The sequence below is a fragment of the Coffea eugenioides genome, chromosome 6, assembly GCF_003713205.1.
Source record: "Coffea eugenioides isolate CCC68of chromosome 6, Ceug_1.0, whole genome shotgun sequence".
In the NCBI taxonomy this organism is placed as follows: domain Eukaryota; kingdom Viridiplantae; phylum Streptophyta; class Magnoliopsida; order Gentianales; family Rubiaceae; genus Coffea; species Coffea eugenioides.
This window is the reverse complement of record NC_040040.1, coordinates 14,709,159-14,735,593: the sequence shown is the minus strand read 5'-3', so window position 1 is coordinate 14,735,593 and position 26,435 is coordinate 14,709,159. Positions and strand designations below refer to the sequence as shown.

At 36.3% G+C, this 26,435-nt stretch overlaps 3 protein-coding genes across 3 annotated transcripts; 2 read left to right on the top strand and 1 right to left on the bottom strand.

Moving 5' to 3' along the window:
* The first annotated feature begins 579 nt into the window (after positions 1-579).
* Positions 580-6,594, top strand: LOC113775987 (cellulose synthase A catalytic subunit 7 [UDP-forming]). Its single transcript, XM_027321053.1, has 13 exons — positions 580-716; positions 828-1,023; positions 1,184-1,383; positions 1,571-1,670; positions 1,765-1,885; positions 2,232-2,498; positions 3,212-3,557; positions 3,654-3,917; positions 4,117-4,329; positions 4,504-4,714; positions 4,819-5,015; positions 5,284-5,637; positions 5,788-6,594. The coding sequence occupies exons 1-13, from the start codon at positions 642-644 to the stop codon at positions 6,367-6,369; spliced, it is 3,126 nt and encodes a 1,041-aa protein (XP_027176854.1). The 5' UTR covers positions 580-641; the 3' UTR covers positions 6,370-6,594.
* Positions 6,595-7,365: 771 nt separating this feature from the next.
* On the bottom strand, positions 7,366-9,920 carry LOC113775660 (pentatricopeptide repeat-containing protein At4g30700). Its single transcript, XM_027320625.1, has one exon. It carries the CDS (start codon positions 9,918-9,920, stop codon positions 7,539-7,541), a length of 2,382 nt encoding a protein of 793 aa, XP_027176426.1. The 3' UTR covers positions 7,366-7,538.
* Positions 9,921-22,792: 12,872 nt separating this feature from the next.
* LOC113776151 (secoisolariciresinol dehydrogenase-like) lies at positions 22,793-23,862 on the top strand. Its single transcript, XM_027321251.1, has 2 exons — positions 22,793-22,875; positions 22,966-23,862. The coding sequence occupies exons 1-2, from the start codon at positions 22,838-22,840 to the stop codon at positions 23,738-23,740; spliced, it is 813 nt and encodes a 270-aa protein (XP_027177052.1). The 5' UTR covers positions 22,793-22,837; the 3' UTR covers positions 23,741-23,862.
* The last annotated feature ends 2,573 nt before the right edge of the window (positions 23,863-26,435 follow it).

The window sequence follows — 26,435 nt, the reverse complement described above, 5'->3', positions numbered from 1 at the left end:
GACATCCATAATTATCTTACTAATCATATTTGAAGAGACGACTAATGTTTAAAGGATCATGAATGCTATGAATAACATCTGATTTGCAAATGCTCAGGCAATTCTATGTTTACGTTATTATACTTGTACTTACCCGGAGTGAATACAAGAGATAATAACGTGTGAATTCTGCTTATGCAACGTCCACTTCAGGATCAAGATTGCTGAATCAATAGTAAATAATTCGGAAATTGAATCCAGTTTGGTAAGAAGACAAGTAGCCAACAAATGTAACATCAAAATTTTCCCCAACAAGACCATTTCAACCCCGGAAATAAACATAAATAAATAATGCATAAAAAAAAAGTGTGTCAAGAAAAGCCAGGAAAGAGAATGTACATGGTGGTTGAATAGACGAAGCTTTGCTTCAAGGCAATGGAGACTCTGCAACCAACAGCGTCCTCTTAATGTGGACACCTAATAGGTGCGAAAGATAGAGAGAGAGAGAGAGAGAGAGATGTTAAGACAGATACAAAACGATGCCTTCCTCGTACCTTAAAAAGAACTCCTCTTCATACCACCCTTAGTCCTGTTCCTAGCTAGACAAACATTTTTACCACCACCACCCCCACCCCCTCCTTCATTGCACCCTCATCTCCACCATGGAAGCCAGCGCAGGACTTGTCGCTGGTTCTCACAACCGGAACGAGCTTGTTGTCATTCATGGCCATGAAGAGGTAGATACACGGAGCGATTGGAATTGTAAAGTCTAAGCATTAATTTTGCTTAGTGTGATTAAGTATGCTGTGTAACTAAGTTTTCGTTGGTTTTTATCATGTTCATTGCAGCCTAAGCCCTTGAAAGATTTAACCGGTCAAGTTTGTGAGATATGTGGTGATGAGATTGGCCTCACAGTCGATGGAGACTTGTTCGTGGCTTGTAATGAGTGTGGTTTTCCAGTCTGCCGGCCGTGCTATGAGTATGAGAGGAGAGAAGGCACTCAACTTTGCCCTCAGTGCAAAACAAGATACAAACGACTCAAAGGTAAAGGAATATAGACTTGTCATCAAAGAAAACTCAAACCCTATGCAACAATAGCATTAACACATCCTAATGCTTCAACTTTGCCACTCTCTTGAGATGAAATCTATTCAGGATTAATTTGACCTTTCTCTGACTTTTATTTTGATCTTCTTTCTTGAAGGGTGTCCAAGGGTGGAGGGCGATGATGATGAGGAAGATATCGATGACATTGAACATGAATTTAACATTGATGATGAACGAAACAAAAATACTAAAATTGCTGAAGCAATGCTACATGGAAAGATGAGTTATGGACGAGGACCAGAAGATGAAGAAGCTGTCCAATACCCTCCTGTCATTGCTGGTTTCCGCTCTCGGCCTGTAAGAGAAAAACATACTTCTTTATCAGAGCTTGCGTATCATGCATGAAGTAGTTGTACCAATTTACAGTGTACATTCATGATATCTGGTAGAATGAGTTTGCTTAAAGTACTAGCATGGTTTAGTAAAAACTTGCTGTGGTGATTTGGAAAAAAAAAAAAAAACTGACATGTAGTTATGCATGCAGGTGAGTGGTGAAATTCCTATATCGACTCATGCTAACGGAGAGCAGATGTTCGGCTCCTCCCTACACAAACGTGTGCACCCATATCCAGCTTCTGAGCCTGGTATACTCCACATACGGCCCATATGATTCTCTCGAACTGATGTATGTACCTTAATCTTATTATTGACATTGTATTCAATGAGATGAAAATACAGGAAGTGCAAGATGGGATGACAAGAAAGAGGGAGGTTGGAAAGAAAGAATGGAAGATTGGAAGATGCAGCAAGGAAATATAGGGCCAGAAGCTGATGATGCTGCAGACGCTGACATGGCTATGTATGTATCCAACTTCATCTTAACGTAGTTTCTTATGAATCTCTGACCAAGAAAAGCACAATAGCCATTTTCCTTTGTCTTACAAGGGGAAAGGTTATATTAAACTTGAAATGCAGTAATTGTGGCTATGGTGTAAAAACCAACTACCACACCGGAGTCCTTTGAATCAAGCAGACATTTTTATTGTTATTCTTAGATGAACAACATCAATTTTCCAGATCTAATTGTATTCAAAGTAGTTTGCATGACAGGAAGCATTGCATAGATTTTTCAAAAAGTGTAAACTGTTCCAGTTGCTGGCGAAGGATGTCTTTGCTCATGTTTAAATATTTTTACAAAAATGCAGGGTAGATGAATCGAGACAGCCACTGTCAAGGAAAGTACCAATCGCATCAAGCTTGGTAAATCCTTACCGGATGGTGATTGTGGCTAGGCTCGTGGTTCTGGCAATCTTCCTCCGATATAGAATCCTGAACCCTGTGCATGATGCACTTGGCCTCTGGCTCACTTCAATTATATGTGAGATCTGGTTTGCCTTCTCATGGATTCTCGATCAGTTTCCCAAGTGGTTTCCAATCGATCGGGAGACTTACCTGGATCGCCTCTCTCTCAGGTCGACATAATTATGTACATAATATTAGCAGTCAGAAATTTTACATTTTTCAGTTCTGATCTCATTTAAATGCTTTAGAATAAACTTTAATCAGTTGTAATATAAAGTCCTAAAAAGGAATCAGAGCTCCAGATTAAATTTCTTCAGTAACTAGAGCTCAGAAAAAGAGTGAAATTGTAGGAGTAAAGAGAAAATTTGGTTTTCAAAAACTAAACTCGTACAGCATTGGTTCCTTAAGTTTGTGCTTATGCTGGTAAGGATTTTCTAGAACCCTGTAGCGAAGCAACTGACATCAGAGAGCACGAAAACAGGAGATGTTTAAAGAAGTTGGCACAATCACCTTTGGTAAGAAAATATTGTGAATCTTGGGGAGAGATTACCCCATAGTCGTAATAATGTGAAAGAAAAACAGCTGTAATGAATCGACTTAAATCTGTCAAAACCAATACATAATTATATATGAATCACAATATCAATATTCCTGTTCAACAAAAATGTCTCCGTAGTAAAGGAGACGATTAAGTGAAATTTATAGTTTTACAGACCCATAGAAAATCTGAATATTTATACCTTTAATTTGGATCAGATTCAGAGCAATAATCCCTCTAAACCTCACAGCGTTTCTTTCGAAATATTCAAGAAGACAGGAATGCTGCAACAGATACAAATTTTTCACTGTTTGAAGCTATAATGTTGGTCAATTTCTAATGCAGGTACGAGAGGGAAGGTGAACCTAATATGCTTGCCCCCATTGATGTCTTTGTCAGTACCGTGGATCCAATGAAGGAACCTCCTCTTGTTACCGCTAATACAGTTCTCTCAATATTATCAATGGACTATCCCGTTGAGAAAATCTCATGCTATGTATCTGATGATGGAGCTTCAATGTGTACCTTTGAATCACTATCAGAAACTGCAGAATTTGCTCGAAAATGGGTTCCCTTCTGCAAGAAATTCTCTATAGAGCCTCGAGCACCTGAGATGTACTTCTCGCTGAAGATTGATTATCTGAAGGATAAAGTGCAGCCGACCTTTGTGAAGGAGCGAAGAGCCATGAAGGTATAATTTTAAACACTTAAAAAGAGGTTTAAAAGAAGAGACGAAAACAAGAGGTCATGTATTTTGAACTTAACATGTTGTATTGTTTTATGACAGAGAGAGTATGAAGAGTTTAAGGTTAGAATCAATGCTATGGTGGCTAAGGCTATGAAAGTTCCTCCAGAGGGGTGGATCATGCAAGATGGAACACCATGGCCAGGAAACAATACTAAGGATCATCCTGGTATGATTCAAGTCTTTCTAGGTCATAGCGGCGGCCCCGACGTTGAAGGAAATGAACTTCCTCGGCTTGTTTATGTTTCCCGTGAGAAAAGGCCTGGTTTCCAGCATCACAAAAAAGCTGGTGCCATGAACGCCCTGGTAAAGATCACAAAGATCATCAATGACCTTGCACATAACTAAATACAACCATCCTGCATCTTCTTCTCTCCACCAATATTTGTCTTTGTCCAATGCATTCTTGTTTGAAGATAATTTGACCATTTAAATTTACAAAAAATAAAAATCTCACATTCAGCCATTACGTTCAGAAATGTCTCACTTGAGAAAAACTTTACAGGTCCGTGTCTCTGGTGTTCTTACAAATGCTCCATTCATGCTGAACCTGGATTGTGACCACTACGTAAACAACAGCAAGGCTGTCAGGGAAGCAATGTGCTTCTTGATGGATCCACAACTTGGAAAGAAGGTTTGCTATGTGCAATTCCCACAGAGATTTGATGGAATAGATAGACATGACAGATATGCCAACAGAAACACGGTCTTTTTTGATGTAAGTCCCAGCAAAACCATAATTTTAACACATTATCATTTTTGGCAAGTCATGAGAAAAGTTCATAGCTTCAGCTTCTACGATATATAGGGTACAAACAAGACAACCTCCAACACATGTATTTGTTCCTCATGCCTGTTTCCTTCTTGATGTACATATGTTTCTTCTCGGCAGATTAACATGAAAGGGCTCGACGGAATCCAAGGTCCTGTCTATGTTGGCACAGGATGTGTCTTCCGAAGACAGGCTTTATATGGCTATGAACCACCAAAGCGTTCTAAGCGCCCAAAAATGGTGAGCTGTGACTGTTGCCCCTGTTTTGGGCGGCGTAAGAAGCTTCCCCAATACACTAAACATGGTGTCAATGGAGACAGTGCAGTTGAAGGTGCTTAACATTCTTTGCCTCTCATCTAACTGCTGGATTGAAGAATATATTTCTAATTTAAGTTTCACCTGAATTCATAAATTATTATTATGTTTGTTCCTCAGGATTTGATGACGATAAAGAGATACTGATGTCTCAAATGAATTTTGAAAAGAAGTTCGGACAGTCAGCAATTTTTGTGACTTCAACTTTAATGATTGAAGGTGGCGTTCCACCTTCATCCAGCCCAGCTGCGCTGCTCAAAGAAGCTATCCATGTGATCAGCTGCGGCTACGAAGACAAAACAGAATGGGGTACTGAGGTAATGGCTTAACACAGCCAAGGCTAACCACATCTGTAACCCAAAAGTTCGTACTCGTTAACTAATTGATGCATGAACTCACATCAATGAATTTCTAGTAAATCATGCAATTTATAAATCTTTGCAAAACCCTCATTGCTACATTAACTTTCCATGTGGATGTGATGCCATGTGTAGCCAACCATCTAGAACATAGCCATTTGATTTTCATTGATGCGTCTTGCTTTTACCACACATATATTAAGTACAAGGGCTTTGCAACATGCAGTTGGGTTGGATTTATGGCTCTATCACAGAAGATATCCTAACAGGGTTCAAGATGCATTGTCGTGGTTGGAGGTCAGTTTACTGTATGCCAAAACTAGCTGCATTTAAGGGCTCTGCTCCGATCAACCTATCAGATCGTCTCAACCAGGTGCTTCGGTGGGCTCTTGGTTCTGTTGAGATCTTTTTCAGTCGACATAGCCCTGCCTGGTACGGCTATAAAGGAGGAAACCTAAAGTGGCTTGAGCGATTTGCATATGTTAACACAACCGTCTACCCCTTCACCTCTTTACCTCTGCTTGCTTACTGCAGTCTCCCCGCAATCTGCTTACTGACAGGAAAGTTCATAATGCCAGAGGTAATAACGTCATGATCCTCATCTCTGCTGATAAAATTTATTAACTGCAGGCAGATGACAGAACTAGAGCTCCCAAATGATTTTCATTTTACAAAGTTCATATGCTTCCTTTTGACTGCTGCAAATATGTCTTCGTTCTCCTTGATTCAGATAAGCACCTTTGCAAGTCTATTCTTCATTGCGCTCTTCCTCTCAATTTTCACTACTGGCATCCTTGAGCTAAGGTGGAGTGGAGTTAGCATTGAGGAGTGGTGGAGAAATGAGCAATTTTGGGTTATTGGTGGTATCTCTGCTCACCTGTTTGCTGTCATACAAGGTCTTCTAAAGGTTTTGGCTGGGATTGACACCAACTTCACTGTCACATCTAAGGCATCAGATGACGATGACTTTGGTGAGTTATATGCCTTCAAATGGACTACCCTGCTCATCCCACCAACCACTATTTTAGTAATCAACCTAGTTGGTGTTGTTGCTGGGATCTCCGATGCCATAAACAATGGATATCAATCATGGGGTCCTTTATTTGGAAAGCTCTTCTTTGCCTTCTGGGTGATTGTCCATCTCTATCCATTCCTTAAAGGTCTCATGGGTAAGCAGAATAGGACGCCCACAATTGTCATCATCTGGTCGGTACTTTTGGCTTCTATATTTTCCTTGCTCTGGGTCCGAATTGACCCGTTTATACTGAAAACCAAGGGTCCTGACGTAAAACAATGTGGCATCAATTGCTGAAACAATCTCAATTTTCAAGTGAATGCTGCATTTTGTGGACAGATGCGTATACAGTCTGCTGTTGAAGGTGTAATGTATGACCAAGCAAAGAGGAATTACAAAAGAAAGAATAAGTCACCTGTGAAATTTTTGTTTAGCAAAAGAATGATACTCAATTTTGTATATGACAAACATAGGCGTGCTTAAGAAGTTTTCTATTAAAAAAGTTTGCAGCTTGGAGATCAACGTGTTTCCCATTTCCCCTTTTCTTTGTTTCTTCTATTTCCTCTGACCTTGAAAATGAAACTTACTTTAACAAGTCCTGTGAGCAAAGAAGGCATGATGATATTCAGAAATTCTTTGAATGTTTTTCAAGGAAAATGACAAGCATGTATAATAAGCAAATACATAATTGGGATCACTGCCCTAAAGAAATATCAGGTACTAATTCTGTGATTTAGCTCATATTCATGGGAAAAGAGATCTTTGCCTAAAGAACAATTGGGAAGTTTTTCAGCAAAGACATCAAAATTTTATGAAAAGAAGATATCTATCCGGAACAAATCAAAGAAAATTCCTCTAGAGATAAAACTTCCAACACGACAGATGCATAAGACCCAAATGCCAGGATAGCAGCTAACATAAATAATCTACCACCTTTAATTCATTCAAAATCGAACATCTACTCATCTTGAACCAACAGCACTACGTTAATGTGAGTTAAGATGTACACGATAAGCATTGTTCCTGAGAGAAGTACTTTTCCTTTTCTATTGCGAGCCTTCTTCATGTTCTTGCAAAAATTGCTAGATGCTTCCTCTGAAACCAGAGTCCAAAACAGATTAATTCTTAAGAGAACTAAGAAATAACACCATCAGAGTTTTAAAGTTAACTGATTAATACTTTCACTCAACTGTTGTGTACAGGAAAGTGAACATGAAACAATTGTTCCATCCCGAAGCTTCATGTGAATAAGGTGATCAGATAATCATCATGTTATTCTACACAATATTAGTGGATTTTCTTTAAAAAAAAAATATGCATGATGCCAACAACAAGAAGAAAAGATTTACTCACTATGTACATCTGAAAATAAGCACTGGAGGATGACGCACTCCTGATTTAGCACTTCTGTAAAACAACCTCCCATGTGCCAACCTTGCAATCTTTGTGGGCAAATGGGAGGTGGTTTACCAATAATCACCACATGAACACAGACCATCATTAAAATGATGAAATCGGTTAGCATCCCTAACAACAATGAGTCTTTCAGTGATTTTCGATACAAATTTTGTGAAATTGTGGCAGTCTAAACAGACCCTGAGGTTCTTGATAATCCTGATCTCTGCTCCTGGTTGAGATGTTATGAGTCCAAAAGCAATAGCCAACTTCTCACTGTGGACCTTCACCATCAGTTCCTTCTCTTCATCCTCCACATCATGCAAAGCTATAACAGTGTCCGTCTGAAATCCTGCTTCTATCATCTTTCCCATTAACTTTTCCAGCATGGCATAAATTGCAGCTGTCTGTGGATGAGACCGGTCACTAGACTTAAAAACATATGGATGCCCATTCACCTCAATCAAAGTACAGCCAGGGGTCTTTGCAAGATTCCTTTTCTTAATCACTTGCCTCACCGATTCAGCTTGAGGATAATTACGGTCAACTGAGTGCAGATTTGAGAGTAAGACATAGTATCCTATGCTTTCAGGATCCAATGCAAACAACTTATCAGAAGCAAAGCGAGCAAGGTTACTGTCCTTGTGAATCATGCAAGCACCTAATAGTGCACCCCACTCAGCAGGACCTGGATGAATAGGCATCTGATTTATAAATTCCAAAGCATACTGTAATTTTCCAGCTCGGCCAAGGAGGTCAACCATACAGGCATAATGCTCAGCTGAGGGCGTAAAACCATGATCATGGACCATAGATTCGAAAATTTTTTTGCCTTCTTCTACCAAGCCGGCATGACTGCAGGCATACAAAACTGAAAGGAAACTAATTCCTGTTGGTGTGACTCCAGAATCTAACATCTCATGAAATAGTGATATTGCTTGATGCCCATGACCATGAAGTCCATATCCAGAAATCATTGCATTCCAGGTCACATCATTCTTCTCAGTCATGGCATTGAACAACCTCCGAGCCTCTTCAATGCTTCCAGACTTTGCGTACATATCAACCAGAGCAGTTGAAACATAGATGTTAGACTCAAAATTCTCCTTCTTTATCAGATCATGGACCCATTTTCCCAGACTTGGAGCTCCCAGTTGAGCACATGCTGAAAGAATGCTGGTGATTGTAACTGGATTGGGATGAATGTCAAGCATCTGCATTTCTTGGAAAAGAGATATAGCCATTTCCGTTAATCCATTCTGTGCATACCCAGAGATCATTGCATTCCAGGATGCCAAACTTCTATCAGGGGACTCATCAAAAAGTCGTCGTGCGCAGTCCATCTCATTGAGCCTCGTATAAATAGTTAGCAGTGCAGTTGAAACAGAAGAATTAAAAACCATATTAGACTTTACACAGAACCCATGGATTGTCTGCGCAAGCTCCAAATGACCAAATGGAATAGACACAGGAATCAATCCAACAATGGTACTCGAATTAACCTTTTCACCCAAAACGAGCAGTTTTTTGAAAAGCCTTACGGCAGATTCAGTCTCGTTATTACCTGTAAACCCAGAAATCATGGCATTATATGCTATCAAATCTGGCTTCTTTAAGAGTCCAAACAACAATCTAGAAGTTGAAACATCTCCACACTTTGAGTAAAACGAAACTAATCCCGTAAGAACATAATCATGAAAATGACACCTAACCTTCAGTGCCAGAGCCTGAATCATCATTCCAGTTCTCAACTCCTGCAACTCAGCAGTAGCTGTAAGGACCACAGCCAATGTAGTTGAATCAAACTCAGTCCCCTCCACAACCATATCGCGAAAAGTACAAACCGCCTCATAGAAAAAGCAATTCCTCACCAACCCAGAAGCCAGAGTGTTCCAAAGGACAGTATCCCTCTTAGGAATTCCTTCAAACACCTTATACGCGCATCTAACTTCCGAGAAGCCCATATACATATCCACCAAAGCAGAACCCACAAAGGGGTCCGAGATAAACCCAGAAACTATCACGTGCCCATGAAGCAAAATCCCAACTTTTTCGAGCCCGGGTGAAGAAACAGCCGAAACAACGAAAGCATACGTAAAATTATCCGGTCTAAGGGTGGTTTTTTCGCGAAGATGAGCATAAACAGACAGAGAATCAAGCGGGGATTTGTTCTGGGAGAAGCCTCTGATAAGCACATTGTAGAGAAACCTATCAGGCGGGATTTGGTTGGAGAGTGAGGTGAAGAGAAGCTTGGCCTGGGATATGGCTTTGACGTCGAAGAGTTTGTGGGTTAGCTTGGTGATGGCTATGAGGTCTTTGCTCAGGCCGTTGAGAATCACCTGGGCGTGGGTTTGGTTGAGCTGAGAGAGATTTGTGGCGCTTTTGAGTAGGCTTAAGAAGAAGTTTCGGTCACGTTGAGGTGCGGCTGCTGCTGCAATGGCTCGGCAGATCATTTGGTCGAGGTGATTTCGGTGTAGAATTGTTGATGCAAATCGTTATTTACAGTTGCAATAATTCACTGGTCCGCACCATTCTAAACTTTGGCGGGAGCTTCCCTCCTCAAGGATTCCCAATTTTAATATATATATATATATATACATATTAAAGTGTGCCACTTTGTTTATTACGGGTATATGTTAGGAAAAATATTTGGAAGACTGTGTTTTAAAAATTTTTCCATGAAATGTGATGGTGAAAATTCAAAATTGAGTATTAGAATCAGTGGCAAAAGTTGCTATTGGGCTGAATCTGAATTGCAAGATTTATATTTGGTTCTTACAAGAATAGTTAATTTTGGGGAATTTGAAGAAATGATTTCTACCAAGTTACAGTCTTACAGAAAGGTTTCATCCAAAACTTGGTAGACACGTACAATTATGACATGTGTGAGTTTGTACAATAAAAAATATCTATTCAAATAAAATATAAATTTTATATACAGTATTAAACAAGGTCGAATTCACAGGAACTGAGAAAATTTGTTTCTCCTTGAGTTCAACGTATGGGGGATTTTATAAAAATATAAAATAAATAATTAACTAAATCAAAGCAATGCACGAAAATAAATATAAATGAATCAACAATAGATACGACTCTAGCCAAAGGTGCAACTTTTTAAACACACTCCATTCAACTGATTATCGATGCAAAGATAATTCAATTATTCATTAATAGATTGGTTATAGTTGCCATACACGCGATAAACAACCAACTTTTTCTTACTTTTTCGATAGTCAAGGTACGACCGTTAACTATTTTCCTAACCAAAAGATAACTCTCGGTATGATCGTAGGATTTAATTTTTCGATTACATTAAGAATTAGAAAAACTCAATCTTAACTAACAAATACGCTACAAGGGTTTGTTTAAATTAGATTATATGTTTTCCTAACATGAAACAAATCACACTAGTCGCCACTGGTATTGACCAATTAAACAATTAATTTGGCAGTAGATTATTAGATTAATTCGAATATTGGTTCCTTGACATTCAAATAACAAAACAATCATAATAAGTTAAATCAGAAAATGCACGAATACCAATGAATAAAATAAATAACTAAAAATAATTCGATTTCACAGATGTTTGGAACCACATCTTCAAGTTAATTCTTGACTAGAAAAGAAGATTTAGCTACGCATCCTCAAGGGAAATCCGCAGGACTCCATTGATAACAATTGCGTATGATTTTTCCTCTAAAACTAACGAAAAGGCCAGCAAAAGAAGAGCCAAAACAAGTGACGGCTGTGTATTGTACTTCAAAGAGTCAAGCTCAAAATTGTTGCTGGCCGATTCCTAATCAAACAGGAATCCAGCTTTCCTAATTCCTCTTGTTTCCTACTTAATCTCAACTACTAATAATAAAATATGTTCCCCAAAATATAAAAAGGAAACTATTAAAGATAATATTCCAAGTTTCCTAATCCAATACTAAGACTAATAATGAAAATTAAAGTCTTTAAAATCTTCCTCTAAAAATTGCCCTGAGTTTGATTTGGACTTGAAAACCGAATCCGAATGTGCCATCATCAAATTAATTAAAAAATTGTCCCTTTTAATCATGTTTTACTCCTTTTCTTATAATTAGCAGTATTAACCAAATATAAGTAGAATCCATTAATTAAAATAATATTTGACTAAAATCAAGAAAAAAATAATCATAAATTAAATAGTAATTTTACACACTATCAATTCCCCCCACACTTAGACAATGCTTGTTTTCAAGTATGAAAAACAACAAATGAAACAATCAAGTTCAAATAATGACTATCATTCAAATCATCCATTATCGAAAATGCATTTAAAACACATGTCAAATATTAGTGACTAGTTTCTAAGAGATATCTCTCTGGTTAACTTTTAAAACTAAGAACTCTTCTAATTTCGGGCTAACCAATCTAAGAATATAAAATATTCAATCAAAATTCGCCAGCAAACAGTTCAACTATTAAGCAAAATTTCAACATTAAACTCATGGATCAGCAGGCTAACACAATTATTCACACACTTGCACATATTTTTCACTATTAGCTCATATTTTTTTTTTTAAAAAAATATCCCCATACTTAAACTCTCATTTTTTTTCTTTTTTGTTTCGGAAAAAAGTTTAGTCCTTAACCATTTAAGCCTTTGATGTGAACTCCGACATTTACAAAATGAAGGATCCTGATTACTCAACCATCATCGCTTAAAAATCACATACTCGTAGTTATCGTCACTTTTTAATGTGAAAGTCAACACTTGTGGTAAAGATTCCCGGTTACTAGGCAACGATACTAATGGAATATAGCTAAACATTATTCACAAATAAGTACCCAAAATAAAATTAAAGACCACACAAGCCTATTTTATTTTTCAAATATGGAGAACTAAGATTGATAGGTGAACCAATTTACATGAAAAAATGTCAGGCAAATACAATGCTTAGAAAAGTTAATCAAAAATTGTAAAAGTCACAAAATCTCAAATATTCACCACAGAGACTGTGGGAACTCAAAAATTTTCTTATTTTCTAGGCTTTATTTTATTTAATTTCACGCCTTTTTTATATTTTCTTTCTTAGGAAAAATTTTTCAGGTAATTTTATTAAGTAAATATAGTTTTCAAATCATTTTTCTAGTATAAGTTAGTTCATGAGGGTTTAAGAGTGTATACCGGATGTGGGACCCACTAGTGCTGTAAGTTCGACAAAATTCGACCGATTAGGTTAAGTATAGTATTCAGGGATTAATTTACTAGGTATTTAGAGATAATTAGAGATTATCAAATGGATTAGTGTTGGAGAGACAAAAGGATAAGTGAAAAACCTAAAAGGTGCTAGGTGTCACCTTTCTATTGGACATAAACTTTGACCACTATTTATCACCTTTACTAAATAACCAAAATTGATCAAAAATTCACCATTTTGTTCATCATCTTGGCCGACTCTCTCAAGGAAAAAAAGAAAGAAAGCCTTCAACATGTTTCTTCCAAAACTTGCTCCAATCTTACAATCTAACCGATAGAACTCCAAATTGCTCCATAAAAACCCTTTGCTAAGTAGTATTGAGGAAGTTGGTGGAGTGGTTTGGAAGGATAAGGTGTTAAGTTACTTTTTTTCTTGAGTTTACAAGGTAAGTGACCTAGAGATTCTTCCTTTGTTCATGTTAGTGTTAAATTAGTGACTTGTGATAATTAAGGTGGTGATTTTATGGAAGATTTTATGATTTTTGGTAGAGATTGATGAATTTTTATTTTTATGCATTATTTTTCTGATTTCATATGTTTAGTGTTGGTTAACTATGGATTAATGGTTTGTTATAGTGTAAAATGAAGTTGGTATATGTTGGAAATGATTGGTTGTGTAAAATTGTTGGTTTGAATGAAAATTCCAGCTTAGGGTTTCAATTGACCCTGTTCTGCCCGGTACTATTCGGATAGGATAAAGGCCGAATCAACTTTAGCTTAAAACATAAAAGTTGTAGGAAATAATGTTTTATAGTTTTCTCCAAAATTTCAGCTCAATCGGAGTAACATAGCCTATGAAAAGACGGAATTACCCTGACTGCTATAGGATTAAAGTCAGTGAATAGTTTTGACAGTGCACCAATTTGATCGCAGTTGTTCACCTTGATACGTACTGAATTAGTATTTAACCAAAACATGAAAGTCGTAACACTATATCTTAGCTTTGCAACGGCCCTGAGAACGTCTTAATTGGACTTCGGTAGCCTGAGTTATGACCATTTGAATGTACTGCAGTTAACTAGCCTGTTGGTAGGAATCCGGTTCTGTAAATTGGAAATATGACTTAGATACACTACAAACTGGACTAAGTGGTCTTCATCAAAATTGTAGCCCTCTGTCTTAGCTTCGAAACGGTATAAATTTTACCTCAATCCGATAAGCGTAGCCTCGGTTGTGTCCGTTACGCAAAATAACGTCAAATCTGTCTTTTGTTTCTTGACTCAACCTTCATTTCCGCACATGTTCCTAGCTTGATTTTGTACTTGTTTGACTTGGAACCTATGGAATGGCTATTGAAATGAGATGATTTTATGTGTGCCTTTGGGATTGATTGAGGAATAATGAAGCCATAAATGGCTGAAAAATAGGAAAATACAAAGGGCGTGCTGCCCAAATTTACACTCGAGAATTAGATAACGATTTGAGAGCAAATACCATATGAACCATCTAGAATATTTGCGTCTTCTTTTATTGAGATATATAAGTTAGAATCTGGCCGAAACTTGTACCATTGGAAAAATGAAATTTTCGACTAATAGAAATACGTTTTCTTTGTCACTTCAACTCAAATGGAGATTTTAAAGTTTTACGAGTGAGTCTAAGTGTTACAAATATTTTACTTATATCCTTTGGTTTCAATGTATTCTTCTCACTACCAAAACTTATATTTTGTACTAGTACGTATTCGAATTTTCTTTGAATTACGTAAATCTTTGATAGTTGAAGCATAATGTATTCTTTTGATTATATTAGGGTTTCTTGGTGATTAAGGGTAATACCCGGAAGAACACTTTGGACGTTATTTCGTGTAAATAGGTGAGTGTTCCTTTTTTGTTATATTTTCATTGACTATGTGGCTTGTTCTTGATTATATGACTTGTTATGAACGAATGCCAACATGTTAAATATTTTCAATGACTTGTTATGAACGAATCCATTGTTCTAGGCGAGTGTGTACTTTATCGCACTCGACCTAAATGAATGTGAAATTTTCAAGATTAAATAATTAAATGCTAGTTGCGCATGAATGTAAGCCGTTTGGCTGAATTGGGCCCTTGCCTTTCGTTGCCGGTCGACTCGAGCCAGAAGCGGATTCGGTCGGGCGATTTGGTGACCCTGGGTGAACGTTTGGTATACTCGAGTATTACCTTGTTGTCGGGTGGAGTTTGGCCAACGTCCAGGAGGGGGTGAATGAAATGAACGAATGAATGTCAATGCAAACGAGGGTTTTACTTAAAAAAAATGCATTTTTAAATGATTGGAGGAATAAGGGGAATAACAGGAGAATGAATGAACGAACGAACGAATGAATGGCTCCCTGTGAGCCGTATCCTTTTAATGAATGTGTTAGTATTGCTTTCCATTGTAAATGTTTCGTGAATTATTGATTATTGATGGTTAATGCATTGAACCTATTGTTTGATTATGTGTTCGGAACCTCACTGAGCTTTTAACTCATCTCTTTAGTTTTGTTTTCCTTAACAGGGGAATGCGAGCAAAGACGAGAACTCGGTATAGACTAGCCTAGACTAGTTTCAGATTTTTGTAATGGTTCTCGCCCTACCTTTCGGCACGGGCTGGATGTATGAAGGATTGAGAACCTTTGTATATTCGGTGTTTGTACTCCCTTTTGAGATAGAAATGTATATAAGTTTCGCTTTAAGTTTTGGATTGTTAATATATTTATTCCTGTGATTTTATTCCGATTTTAAGTGAGGACTAAAGTGAACGACTGAGTCCCGGCGAGAGTTGGGCAGGCGGTCCGTCGAACGCTTTGGTTCGCCTTATGGGGAGGTGGGGCTGTCACAGAGACACCTGCAGATTTCACCACATCATATTTGACACATTAGCATATAAAACTTTAGCAATAATACAATTTGAGACAACTAACCATTGCTTATCAAGAATAACCACAAAAATGTACAAGAAGTGGCAAAAATTGGATAAAATTCGACAAATTCGAACAAAAAATTTAAAAAAAAATACTTATACTTGCACTTTTTCTATTATATTACCAATATACTACTCCCCTCTCCCCATACCTAAATCTTACATTGTTCTCAATGTAAGAGATAAAAAATAGAATAGGAAGTAAAAGGGACAACGAAAATTTTCTAATAATTGAAAAGGGTCGTGGACAGCTACGGATGGAAAGGGCAGCGTGAAGTGACAGCGAATGACTGACAAGGAATGGATGGCGGTGGTAGCCTGTGAATGGCGGGAGCAATCCGCGATAAACGATAAACCAGCAATGGACAGCGAAAATGAGTGGCGGCAGCCAGGGTTTTAAAATCGGGTGGCTATGAAAGAAATAGGGGGGAAAGAAAGAAAAAGGAGAGAAAGAAAGAAAGAAAAGAGAAAGAAAAAGAAAAAGAAAAAGAAAGAAAGAAAAAGGAAATAGAAAAGAAAAAGGAAAATAATATTTATGGTTTCCCTAGGATAAGATGTTGTGCATTACTAGTTACCACGTGCTCTCTAGGCGCAGGCGCGTCATGTTGCTAAGTTTACTCCAAAATCGAAATATGAGCTCTCCAAGCAAATAAGCGTAGGCACGTCATGATGGTTCAAATGCTTCTGATGATGGAATGGAAAATTATCGCATTACCACTTGTCCTCTAGGCATGGATATGTCCTATCAGGAGGAAGTCTGCTAATTATTAATAACGAAAAATTAAACCACCAAATGTGAAAAATCTACAAAAAACATATTGAAACACATAAAAAAAAAAATGAATTGGGTTGCCTCCCAATAAGCGCCTTTTTTTAATATCTTTGGTTAGATATGGAGTATCACTTCTCAATCCGGTTGTAATTCGAGATTTCTTGCAATTTGTGGCATCTTTTCAAGATCCAGATCATCATTATGGGCAACCACCTTCTTTAATTTTTTGCCCATTTTTTCATCATAAGTTACTTTCAACTTCTGATGTTTGTTCGCAGCAACTTTCAACTTACGCTGCAATTAAATTTAGGAAATTCTCACGCAAAAGGATCAATAGCATGAATGACAAACACAGAATAAGATTTAACAAGATGTTTCATTATATCAAAAATATTAAAATGGACTAATTCTCCATCAAATTCCATTGTAAGAATACCCTTGCTAACATCAATCTTAGTTTGGATAGTACACAAGAAGAGCCTTCCTAATATAATAGGTGTTGGAATTGGAGCATTTCTATCATCCATGTAAAACACATAAAAATTAGCAGGAAAAATTAGTCCATCTACTTGAATTAAAACATTCTCAATTATCCCATATGGATAAGCAAATATACGATCAGCCAATTGAATTATTGCCCCTATTTCTTTCAAAGGTTCTAAATTTAGGAAATCATAAATTGATTTAGGCATCACATTAATAGAAATTCCTAAATCTAGCATAGCATTTTTAATTTTAGAATGTCCAATCTTACAGGGGATAGTAAACATACTTGGATCCCTGCATTTAGGTGGTAGTTTTCTTTGTAAAATCACTGAGACATTCTCATGTACTACAATCTGCTCATTCCCTCTCAATTTATTTTTGTTGACGCACAAGTTCTTCAAGAATTTAGCGTATTTTGGCACTTGTTTGATCGCGTCTAACAAAGGGATATTGATTGTCACCTTTCGAAATACCTCCAAGATCTCGTTTTCCTTACCTTGCGTTTTTAGTTTCTCTAACCTGTTCGGAAAAGGTAGTGGGTTAGTTCTAACTTTAATTATAGAATCAGGAATTACCTTTGAATTCATGCTTCTCATTCCTTCCTTCTCAAGATCTTTCTCAATCCATTCTTCATTTTTATCTTTCGAAGTCACGAGTTCGGGTCCCTCAACTTCCTTCCAGATCCTTAAGGTTATTGCACTTATATTCTTCGGATTGACTTCAGGTTGAAATGACAATTTTCCTTGAGATTGGGATTCCAGACGGTTAATTAATATTGCCTTCTGATTTATTTGATTACGCATCTCCTGCATGTCAGAATCCATTTTCTATAGGAACCGCATAATGTTTGCAATTAGTTCTTTCATCATGTCTTCTAAAGAAAGACTCGAATTGGAAGAAGAAGGATGCGGTCGAGATTGGTATTGTTGTTGGTACCTCTGTTATCTATTCGGCATGCAGTTCTACTGTCTGTTCTCTCCATAGATAAAGTTCAGATGATCCCTCCAACTTGGGTTATATGTATTAGAGTATGGATCATTCTGCTCTCTTGGTGCAAGCACGTGACTAATCATATTTACCTGTTCAACTCCTTCATCTTGTAACACTGTGCACCAATTTGTGGAATGATTCGTGTCCTTACAAATACTACATGTTTTGGTCTGCTACAAATTTTCTACAGCCAATTGTCAAATAACCAAAGTTAATTCAGATAATTATTGTTGAATTGATGAGACATTTACCTCATTTACTCGACGAGTAAGAACATCCTCTCTTGTGCTAAATTGTTGAGAATTTTCTGCCATCATTTCTATCAAATTTCAAGTTTTTTGAGGAGTCTTATTCACCAAAGTACCTCCACTGGTAACATCTATAAGACTTCTATTTGTATATAGCAAATTTTCATAGAAATATTGAATCAGGAGCTGCTCGATAATCTGGTATTGGGGCATCTAGTATACAGCTTCTTGAATCTCTCCCTATAGTCATGGAGAGACTTCTCCGATTGCTGTTTAACTTCTTCAAACTGACAACTCTAGACGCAGGAAAATATTTTTTCAAAAATTTCTTCTTTAACTGTTCCCAAGTTATTATACTATCTGGTGGCAGATAGTACAATCAATTTTTTGCTACATTCTTGAGGGAAAAGAGAAATGCTTGCATTTTTATCTGCTCCTTAGTAATCCCCGAGGGTTTCGTACTTGTGCATACTACATCAAATTCTTGTAAGTGCTTGTAGGGCTTCTCACCTGAAAAATCATTAAAAGAGGGTAGACTAGACTTTAATTCAAAAGGGGCATTATCATTTAAATTCGGAAAGGTGATGCATAATGGTTGTTGATTTAAGTCTGGAGCAACCAACTTTCATAATGTTTGAGTATTAGCCATTTTCGATGTCTTCTTGATTAGAATCACTCGAGGTGTTACTAAAAGAATTCGTCAGTTCGACTTCTGGATTGTGCCTCTGAAATACAGTGACTGACTGCTCTTTTCTGTGTTGTTTGGTTTCCTTCTTTGTTCTACGCGCAGTCTTCTTTACTTCAGAATCAAAAAATAATTTGCTTATACGAGAAGAGCGAGGCATAAACAAGAAAAATGTCAGAAAATTAAAAATAAAATAAACTCAAAAAGAGACTAATTAGCCAACGCCAGTCTCGGGTAACGACTCCAAAAAATTGACAGGTGTCGAACCTGTACAATAATAAATACCTACTCAATAAAGTATAAATTGTGTATATAGTGGTAAGTAAGGTCGAATCTACAGAGATTGGAGAAATTTGTTTCTCCTTGAGTTCAACGTATGGGGGATTTTATAAAAATATAAAAATAAATAATTAACTAAATCAAAGTAACACACGAAAATAAATATAAATGAATCAACAATAGATACAACTCTTGCCAAAGGTGCAATTTTTCAGATACGGTCCATTCAACTGTTCATCGATGTAAAGATAATTCAATTACTCATTAATAGATTAGTTATAATTGCCATACATGCAATAAACAATCAATTTTTCCTTGCTTTTTCAATAGCCAAGGTACGACCGTTCACTATTTCCCTAATCAAGAGATATACCCCTAGGTATGACCGTAGGATTTAATTTCTCGATTGCATTAAGAATTAGAAAAATTCAACCCTAACTAATAAACACGTTATGAGAGTTTGTTTAAATTAGATCATACGTTTCCCTAACATGGAACCAATCACGCTAGTTGCCACTGGTATTAACCAATTAAATAATTATGGATTTAATCGGTTAATTTGGCAGTAGATTATTATATTAATTCGAATATCAGATCCTTGACATTCAAATAACACAACAATCATAAGAAGTTAAACAAGAAAACGCATGAATACCAATGAATAAAAGAAATAAATAAAAATAATTCGATCTCACAGATGTTTAAAACTGCGTTTTCAAGTTAACCCTTGACTAGAAAAGAAGATTTAGCTATGCATCCTCAAGAGAAATCCGCAAGACTCCATTGATAACAATTGCGTATGGTTTTTCCTCTAAAATTAATGAAAAGGCCAGCAAAAGAGAAGCCAAAACAAGTGACGGCCGTGTGTTGTACTTCAAAGAGTCACACTCGAAATTGTTGCTGGCTGACTCCTAATCAAACAGGAATTTGGCTTTCCTAATTTCTCTTGTTTCCTACTTAATCTCAACTACTAATAGTAGGATATGTTTCCCAAAATATAAAAAGGAAACTACTAAAGATAATATTCCAAGTTTCCTAATCCAATACTAAAACTAGTAATGAAAATTAAAGTCTTTAAAATCTTCCTCCAAAAACTGCCTTGAGTTTGATTTGGATTTTAAAACCGGCCCCGACGTGCCATCTTCAAATTAATTGGAAAATTGCCCATTTTAATCACGTTTCGCTTCTTTTCCTATAATTAGTACCATTAACCAAATATAAGTAGAATCCATCAATTAAAACAATATTTGACTAAAATCAAGGGAAAATAATTATAAATTAAATAACAATTTTACACCCTATCAAATTACTAGATATATTTAACGTATGAGATTGTTGAACATATAAAAAATAATGGTAGACGTACCTAACTTTTAAGAGAAATGATGTATCTATATTTAAGGAACAAGAAAAAAGAATAACAATAGAAAGGAAAACAAAAACAATTATCGATAGTTTAGAATTATCTAACATTTCTAAAGTCGCAATGTATTTTACTTTTCTATATATTTTCCTTCAAAATGATCTCCTAAAAAGACATAATAGCCAAGAGCCATAGTTAATTGTTGTGTCTAGTGGCTGTTTCTTTCTCGTTGTTAACAGCTAACTGAATAAGTATTGGGTTTATTAAATTCGAAGGCTTTAGTTACTCCAAGCTTGATGTTGAACTAGAATCTGGTATATATGATTCAATGCTTGAATAAGGAGCATTTATTCCTAAGAGTTAGGTCTGCGATGTCACCGATCCAAGCCCCCATTCTTGCCCATTTGGCAAAATCAAACAACAGACTGAATTTGTTCAATGCCTTTATGGCAAAAACATGTTAGATTGAAATTAGAGAAGCTTTCTCGATTTCCAGTACTATCAATAATTCAATGTGGCATACAGATCTGTCAAAAACTTGGTGGGCAAATTGTTCAAGAAGTACAAATTTTGGTTAGTTATAATTAACGTATTCCTATGGGAACTGGGAAGGGCCTTCCTTATCAAATATTTGGAAAGAGAAATTACAGATTTCCTTTATGTTTTGTTTTAAATTAGTTTAATTCCTTCGTCCTATTTCTCATTCCTCATTTCTTCCTCCCCTAACTCCCATATTCTCCTAATACCCCCTTTTTTTTTTTTCTTTTTCCGTGTAAATAGGGAAATGATAAAATTTAAGAAACGAGATGGTAAAAAGAGGAATTGAATCCAAAATCCTTTTTCTCCTAATACTAGAAAAATATGTTCAAAACTTAGTAAACAGATGAATCCCATTTAATGGTTAAAAGAAAAAAAGAAAAGAAAAGAATCCCATTTAACACGCTGAAAATAATAATAGATTTGATTTGACTAATAGCCGTTCAACCGCCTAACTTTTGTCGTCACTCTTGCTGCTTCTTTGATATCCAGCCATGACCTAGTTTGGTTGCAATAGAATACCCTTGCATGCAGTCACCTACTTTTGGCTTTTGAACACATTCATCCCTCCATTAGTGCCTAAAATATGATCTGATTGGATTAGTTTCGGCATCACATTCAAATGCCACGGCTTCTACACGCAATCGATGCATTGTATCTCAAGTTCGCTGTTTAATTAACTCATCAGACCATATGAAAGAATGAGTTTCATATTTAGATATCACATTCACGCGAAAGCGGTACAACTATGACTCGTACAACCAGTTGATGCAATTTAACCAGGAAAAGTGTGTTTCATATTTGTTAAACTCTTGTCTTTTTACAAGGAGGAGTTACAGGTTAAGGTTTGAGAATCTTTACAATTAAGCGTACTATGTGGCATGGAACTTGTTCGGGACCGTGTCAAAACGTAATTCCCCTCGAACTTTCTATGGACATAGATTGGACATAGTTTGAAAACCCCTCCAATATATGATAGCACGTGGAAGTGTTATTAGTCCCCATCTCAAGTTGGTTTGGTTGGTAAAAACGAATTATTTTTTCCGCAAAAGATCGTATGTTTGAATTTCGCTGTTGATACTAGAGATGTGTTGGTGAGTAATCTGTAAGAACTCCTACAAGCAATCTATGATTCCAACAGGAGATTGTCCAAATCCATAATAGTGATCGGAGCAAAATTCATCTAAACTTTTTTTTTATAAAAAAGGAGGAGTTATTAGTCACATTGGGCAAGTCAAGGACACGTCCTTTTGCCCAACGTTAAAAATATTGGCAATGAAATTTGTAAGGAGATTGCAAGTATCATTTCCTACTTATTACCGGAAAATGGATCATCAGTGACAACATTTTTAACTGGTAACAAGCATCTCATTTAAGAGGACTTTCACTGACAATATTATGCACGTTATGTTATCTATTTTTTTTTAATATAGTAGTGTGTCAAAAAAATTGTGGAAGTTTAGCGGTCAAAGTATAGGATTTGAGAAAACTAATGGTCCGAATGATGGTAGTTTACATCTCTTCAGTCCAAGACGGCAAGAGACAAGTGTCCTGACATGAGTAGAAGCAACAAAGAAGTCTATGATTATAATACGTCTATGATTCCAGCAATGTGTCAGAAAGCGTTATATTGCATTTTATTAAATTCATAATTATATCTTCTTTTGGGCACCACTTAAATTGAAAATTGGAGCCCGGTACGTAATGGAATCCTTACATCATAATCAAACGTCTAATGACTTAATTAATCTAATAGACCTTTTACATTTAATTCCCAACGGTAGTTAGGTCAATTACTTGGCTATAAAATGGGTCTACATTTTGGCAAAGACATCTAAACTTCATTCCCATTGTCTAGCACAAAGTTTACAAAGGGATAGTCAATATCTGCATAATGGCTGATCTTTCATCAAAAGCTCAAGTGGCCAAAAGGTATTGTTCATGCTGGTAATTCTCATTACTTCTCCTGCATATTCTTCAAGATGATCTGACCTCATTCCTTTTTTTCCTCGTTTTTGAAAGATTGGAAGGTAAAGTGGCTCTGATCACTGGTGCAGCTCAAGGAATAGGTGCTTGTATAGCAAGAGAATTCGTCCATCATGGGGCCAAAGTAGTCTGTGTTGATATCAATCAAGAGCTGGGGCGATCTGTTTGTGATGATTTGGGCACCGAGAATGCTTCTTTTCTCTACTGCGATGTAACCAAAGAATCTGATATAGAAAATGCAATTAATCATACCATTAACAAGCATGGAAAGCTGGATATCATGATCAACAATGCTGGCATAGTAGATGAAGGAAAAACTAGCATCCTAGACAACGATCTTTGCGATTTTGAACGTGTGATGCGGGTTAATCTCTCAGGTGTTTTCCTAGGCATCAAACATGCAGCCCGGGTGATGATCCCAACGCGAAGTGGGAGCATCATTAACCTGGGAAGCATTTCAGGAAGCATTGGAGGGATAACCTCCCATTCATATTCGAGTTCAAAGCATGCTGTTGTGGGCTTGACAAGAAATGCTGCTGCAGAGCTTGGGAAGCATGGAATCAGAGTCAACTGCTTGTCTTCTCATGTTGTTTTGACACCATCGTCTCAGAATTTCTTCAATTTTGGTGAAGAAGGACAATCAAGAGTTTACACAAACCTTGAAGGGATGGTTTTGAAGCCTGAAGATTTAGCCAATGCTGCTGTCTATTTGGCAAGTGATGAGGCAAGGTTCATGAGTGGACACAATCTCATGTTAGATGGAGGATTCACTGTCACAAATCCTGCTTTTGGATTGTTTTCAAGATTCTAGTGCAGACTTCGTCTTTAGAATTATTTATGTACTTTAGGATACGTAAAAAGTAGACGAAACAATAAATTGATTGTAGCTACATATGAATTTTAACTTTTCTGTCTTCGTTTTGGCTTTTTGCACTCATAATTTGCTTCTTTCTTTTTTTTTTTTTGGCGAATGCTGTACACTTAGTTTACATGAATATAGTGCTACAACAATTAACTTACTTAAAAACGATATTGCAACAAAAAAAACTTTCTGCTATGATTTTTAGGCAAATAATATAACGATAGAGAAACATGGTTAGGGATGACAATGGGGCGCAGGCACCCGTCCCGCGGGGGGCTAATGGGGAGGGGGTTGGGGCGGGGACGGGGGAAATTTTTTTCCCCCCGCTTAGAAACGGGGCAGGAGAGTGTACCCCCACCCCGTCACCCGTTTTAAAAAAATAAATATATAAAATATATATGTATATAATTATATATAATATATAATTTAATTAGTTATAAACTTATGATAATGATATTATTAGTTATATATATTATATAATGTCTATTAGTATATATAATATAATTGATATTATTAATTATACTAATAATTATATATATGTACTAATACAAATTATTAATTGGTTATACTAAATTTACTAATACATTTATACTAAATCCCTGATTACACTTAATACAATACATTTTTTTCTTAAAAAAAGCACAAGCACAATACTGAATTAGTGATTGTATTTGTGCCAAAAGTGAAAACTTGACTACTTTAGTTATATTTATTTCATCATGTTGGATTGTATTCAAATAATTTTTATTTGATTGTTTTTATAAGTTTCAATTGTAAAATTACAATGAATAATAATTTGATGATGTGTTGATATTTTAGTACTTGATTATTTGCTAAAATTTAACCATAATAAAATTATATAACAATTTTTTATTAACCCCGCGGGGGAAGCGGGGCGGGGCGGGGGGAGCGGGGGATGGGGGATGAGGCGGGGGCGGGAGGAGTTTGTAGGACCCCTCCCCCATCCCCCGCCCCGTTGCCATCCCTAAACATGGTTCTGGATATTACATAGTTAAAACAAAAATATTAAAGGGGATAATATGCCTTATTTTTAAACTTCGAATAGAAAAATAGATATTAAATCAAACTTGAGGGGGTAATGTGAAAATTAAACTATTTATGTTTTGTTTGGGGACTCAAAACCAAATTTATAAGTTGAGAGACTGAATAAGAACTTTTAAAAATTGAGAGATCAAATAGAATTATTATTAAAATTTGAGGGACTGTCGTAGTCATTTACCGATAGAAGAATAAAGACAAGAATCACTAGGAAAACAAGAAAAGAAATAAATAAATAGAGGAGTTCCAGCATTTTATTGACGCTGGAGGGTTAGTGTTTCAGGAAGAAATGTAATTAAGTCAAAGTCTCAATATATGCGAAAGTAATTATGAGTATGTGCATCTAAATCAAAAGTTATGCGTAAATTAGTTATTTCAACAATCATAAATTGAAATTTCTTTTAACCTCAAACAAAATTATATGATTACAAAGATTTAGTGGCCCAACAAATTTTTTTCTCCCCAAAGGAAAACGCAGAACTATGAATCAATTTCGATCATATCATATTGGTTCCTTATTCTGTCCGATTCTAATGAGCAGTTTTTCTCTTTTAATAGAACTTCTCGGTTAAAATTTTTTTCCTTTGTTCTTTCTCAGATTTCATTTGTCAAATCTAAAATCTTAGATATTTTTAATTTGGGTCTTATGGCTTTGAAGTCGAAATAGAGTTTGTTTGGTAGCTTAGTTCGGATTAGACTACGCAATTATTTTCAAGTAACTTCTGAACTCCTAAAAAAAAGGTCCTGTGATCCCATTTTACACCATTATTGAAGGTGTCGACGACATCTGAACTGGCTTGCAAACTTTCACGTTTGGATATTTTTGGCTTTTCAATAGTTAAGCCAATTGTATATATTTTCCCCTTTTTGAAAATGTATAACTATGGCCGTCCCATCTGTTTCGGTACCCAAAGCTAACGGTTTTTTTTTCCTAGTAGGGGAGAGGTGAGATTCAAGAAATGAGGAGGGGACGAGAGAATTAATTAAAATTCAAGATTTCTAATTTTTGGAACCACAATAGAACCAGCCATTTGCGTGACGAGTGGGTTAAAATTTTAGGGCATTTTTCTCATTTTGGTAAAGCGCCTCAGGATCTCATTCAACATATGAATTGGACCAAACAAATGCTATGAATTGTTCATCGATATATAACACTTGACAACTTAATGCTAATTAGGTTTTCAAAATAGCTAGAAAAATGCTATTAGAGTACACCATTTTGCTGTAAAAATTTGGAGGATTCGTGCCAAGTTCATCACTGATTTGAACTCTCTCATTTCAAAGAATTTTTACTGTAAGATTAAAAGGATTTGGCGAAGGACTTGTACGACTGTGGTGGAATTGCCATCTTCGACTTGATATCTAGCCTTATTTGGCCAAATACAAAGGAAAATGAGGACATATTCGGAATCTACATGGAAATTTGATAAACAATTCCAAGTCGCTTCTCCAACAAGTCCAAATTTGAAAATTGAATGGACCAGTAAGGAATACTTGATCTTATGCAAGACAAATACTGGATTTTATGATTGGGAGCTAGAGGCTCCAACTCTCTTCACAAGCATTTCTATGTATTTGTTAAAAA

Excerpts from the sequence above, each read along its gene's own strand:
- LOC113775660 (XM_027320625.1), bottom strand. The coding sequence starts at position 9,920 with ATGATCTGCCGAGCCATTGCAGCAGCAGCCGCACCTCAACGTGACCGA.
- LOC113775987 (XM_027321053.1), top strand. The coding sequence starts at position 642 with ATGGAAGCCAGCGCAGGACTTGTCGCTGGTTCTCACAACCGGAACGAG. Across the intron at positions 1,384-1,570 it reads CTGGTTTCCGCTCTCGGCCT|GTGAGTGGTGAAATTCCTAT; the intron begins GTAAGAGAAAAA and ends TTATGCATGCAG. Across the intron at positions 4,330-4,503 it reads GAAACACGGTCTTTTTTGAT|ATTAACATGAAAGGGCTCGA; the intron begins GTAAGTCCCAGC and ends TCTTCTCGGCAG.
- LOC113776151 (XM_027321251.1), top strand. The coding sequence starts at position 22,838 with ATGGCTGATCTTTCATCAAAAGCTCAAGTGGCCAAAAG. Across the intron at positions 22,876-22,965 it reads AAAGCTCAAGTGGCCAAAAG|ATTGGAAGGTAAAGTGGCTC; the intron begins GTATTGTTCATG and ends CGTTTTTGAAAG.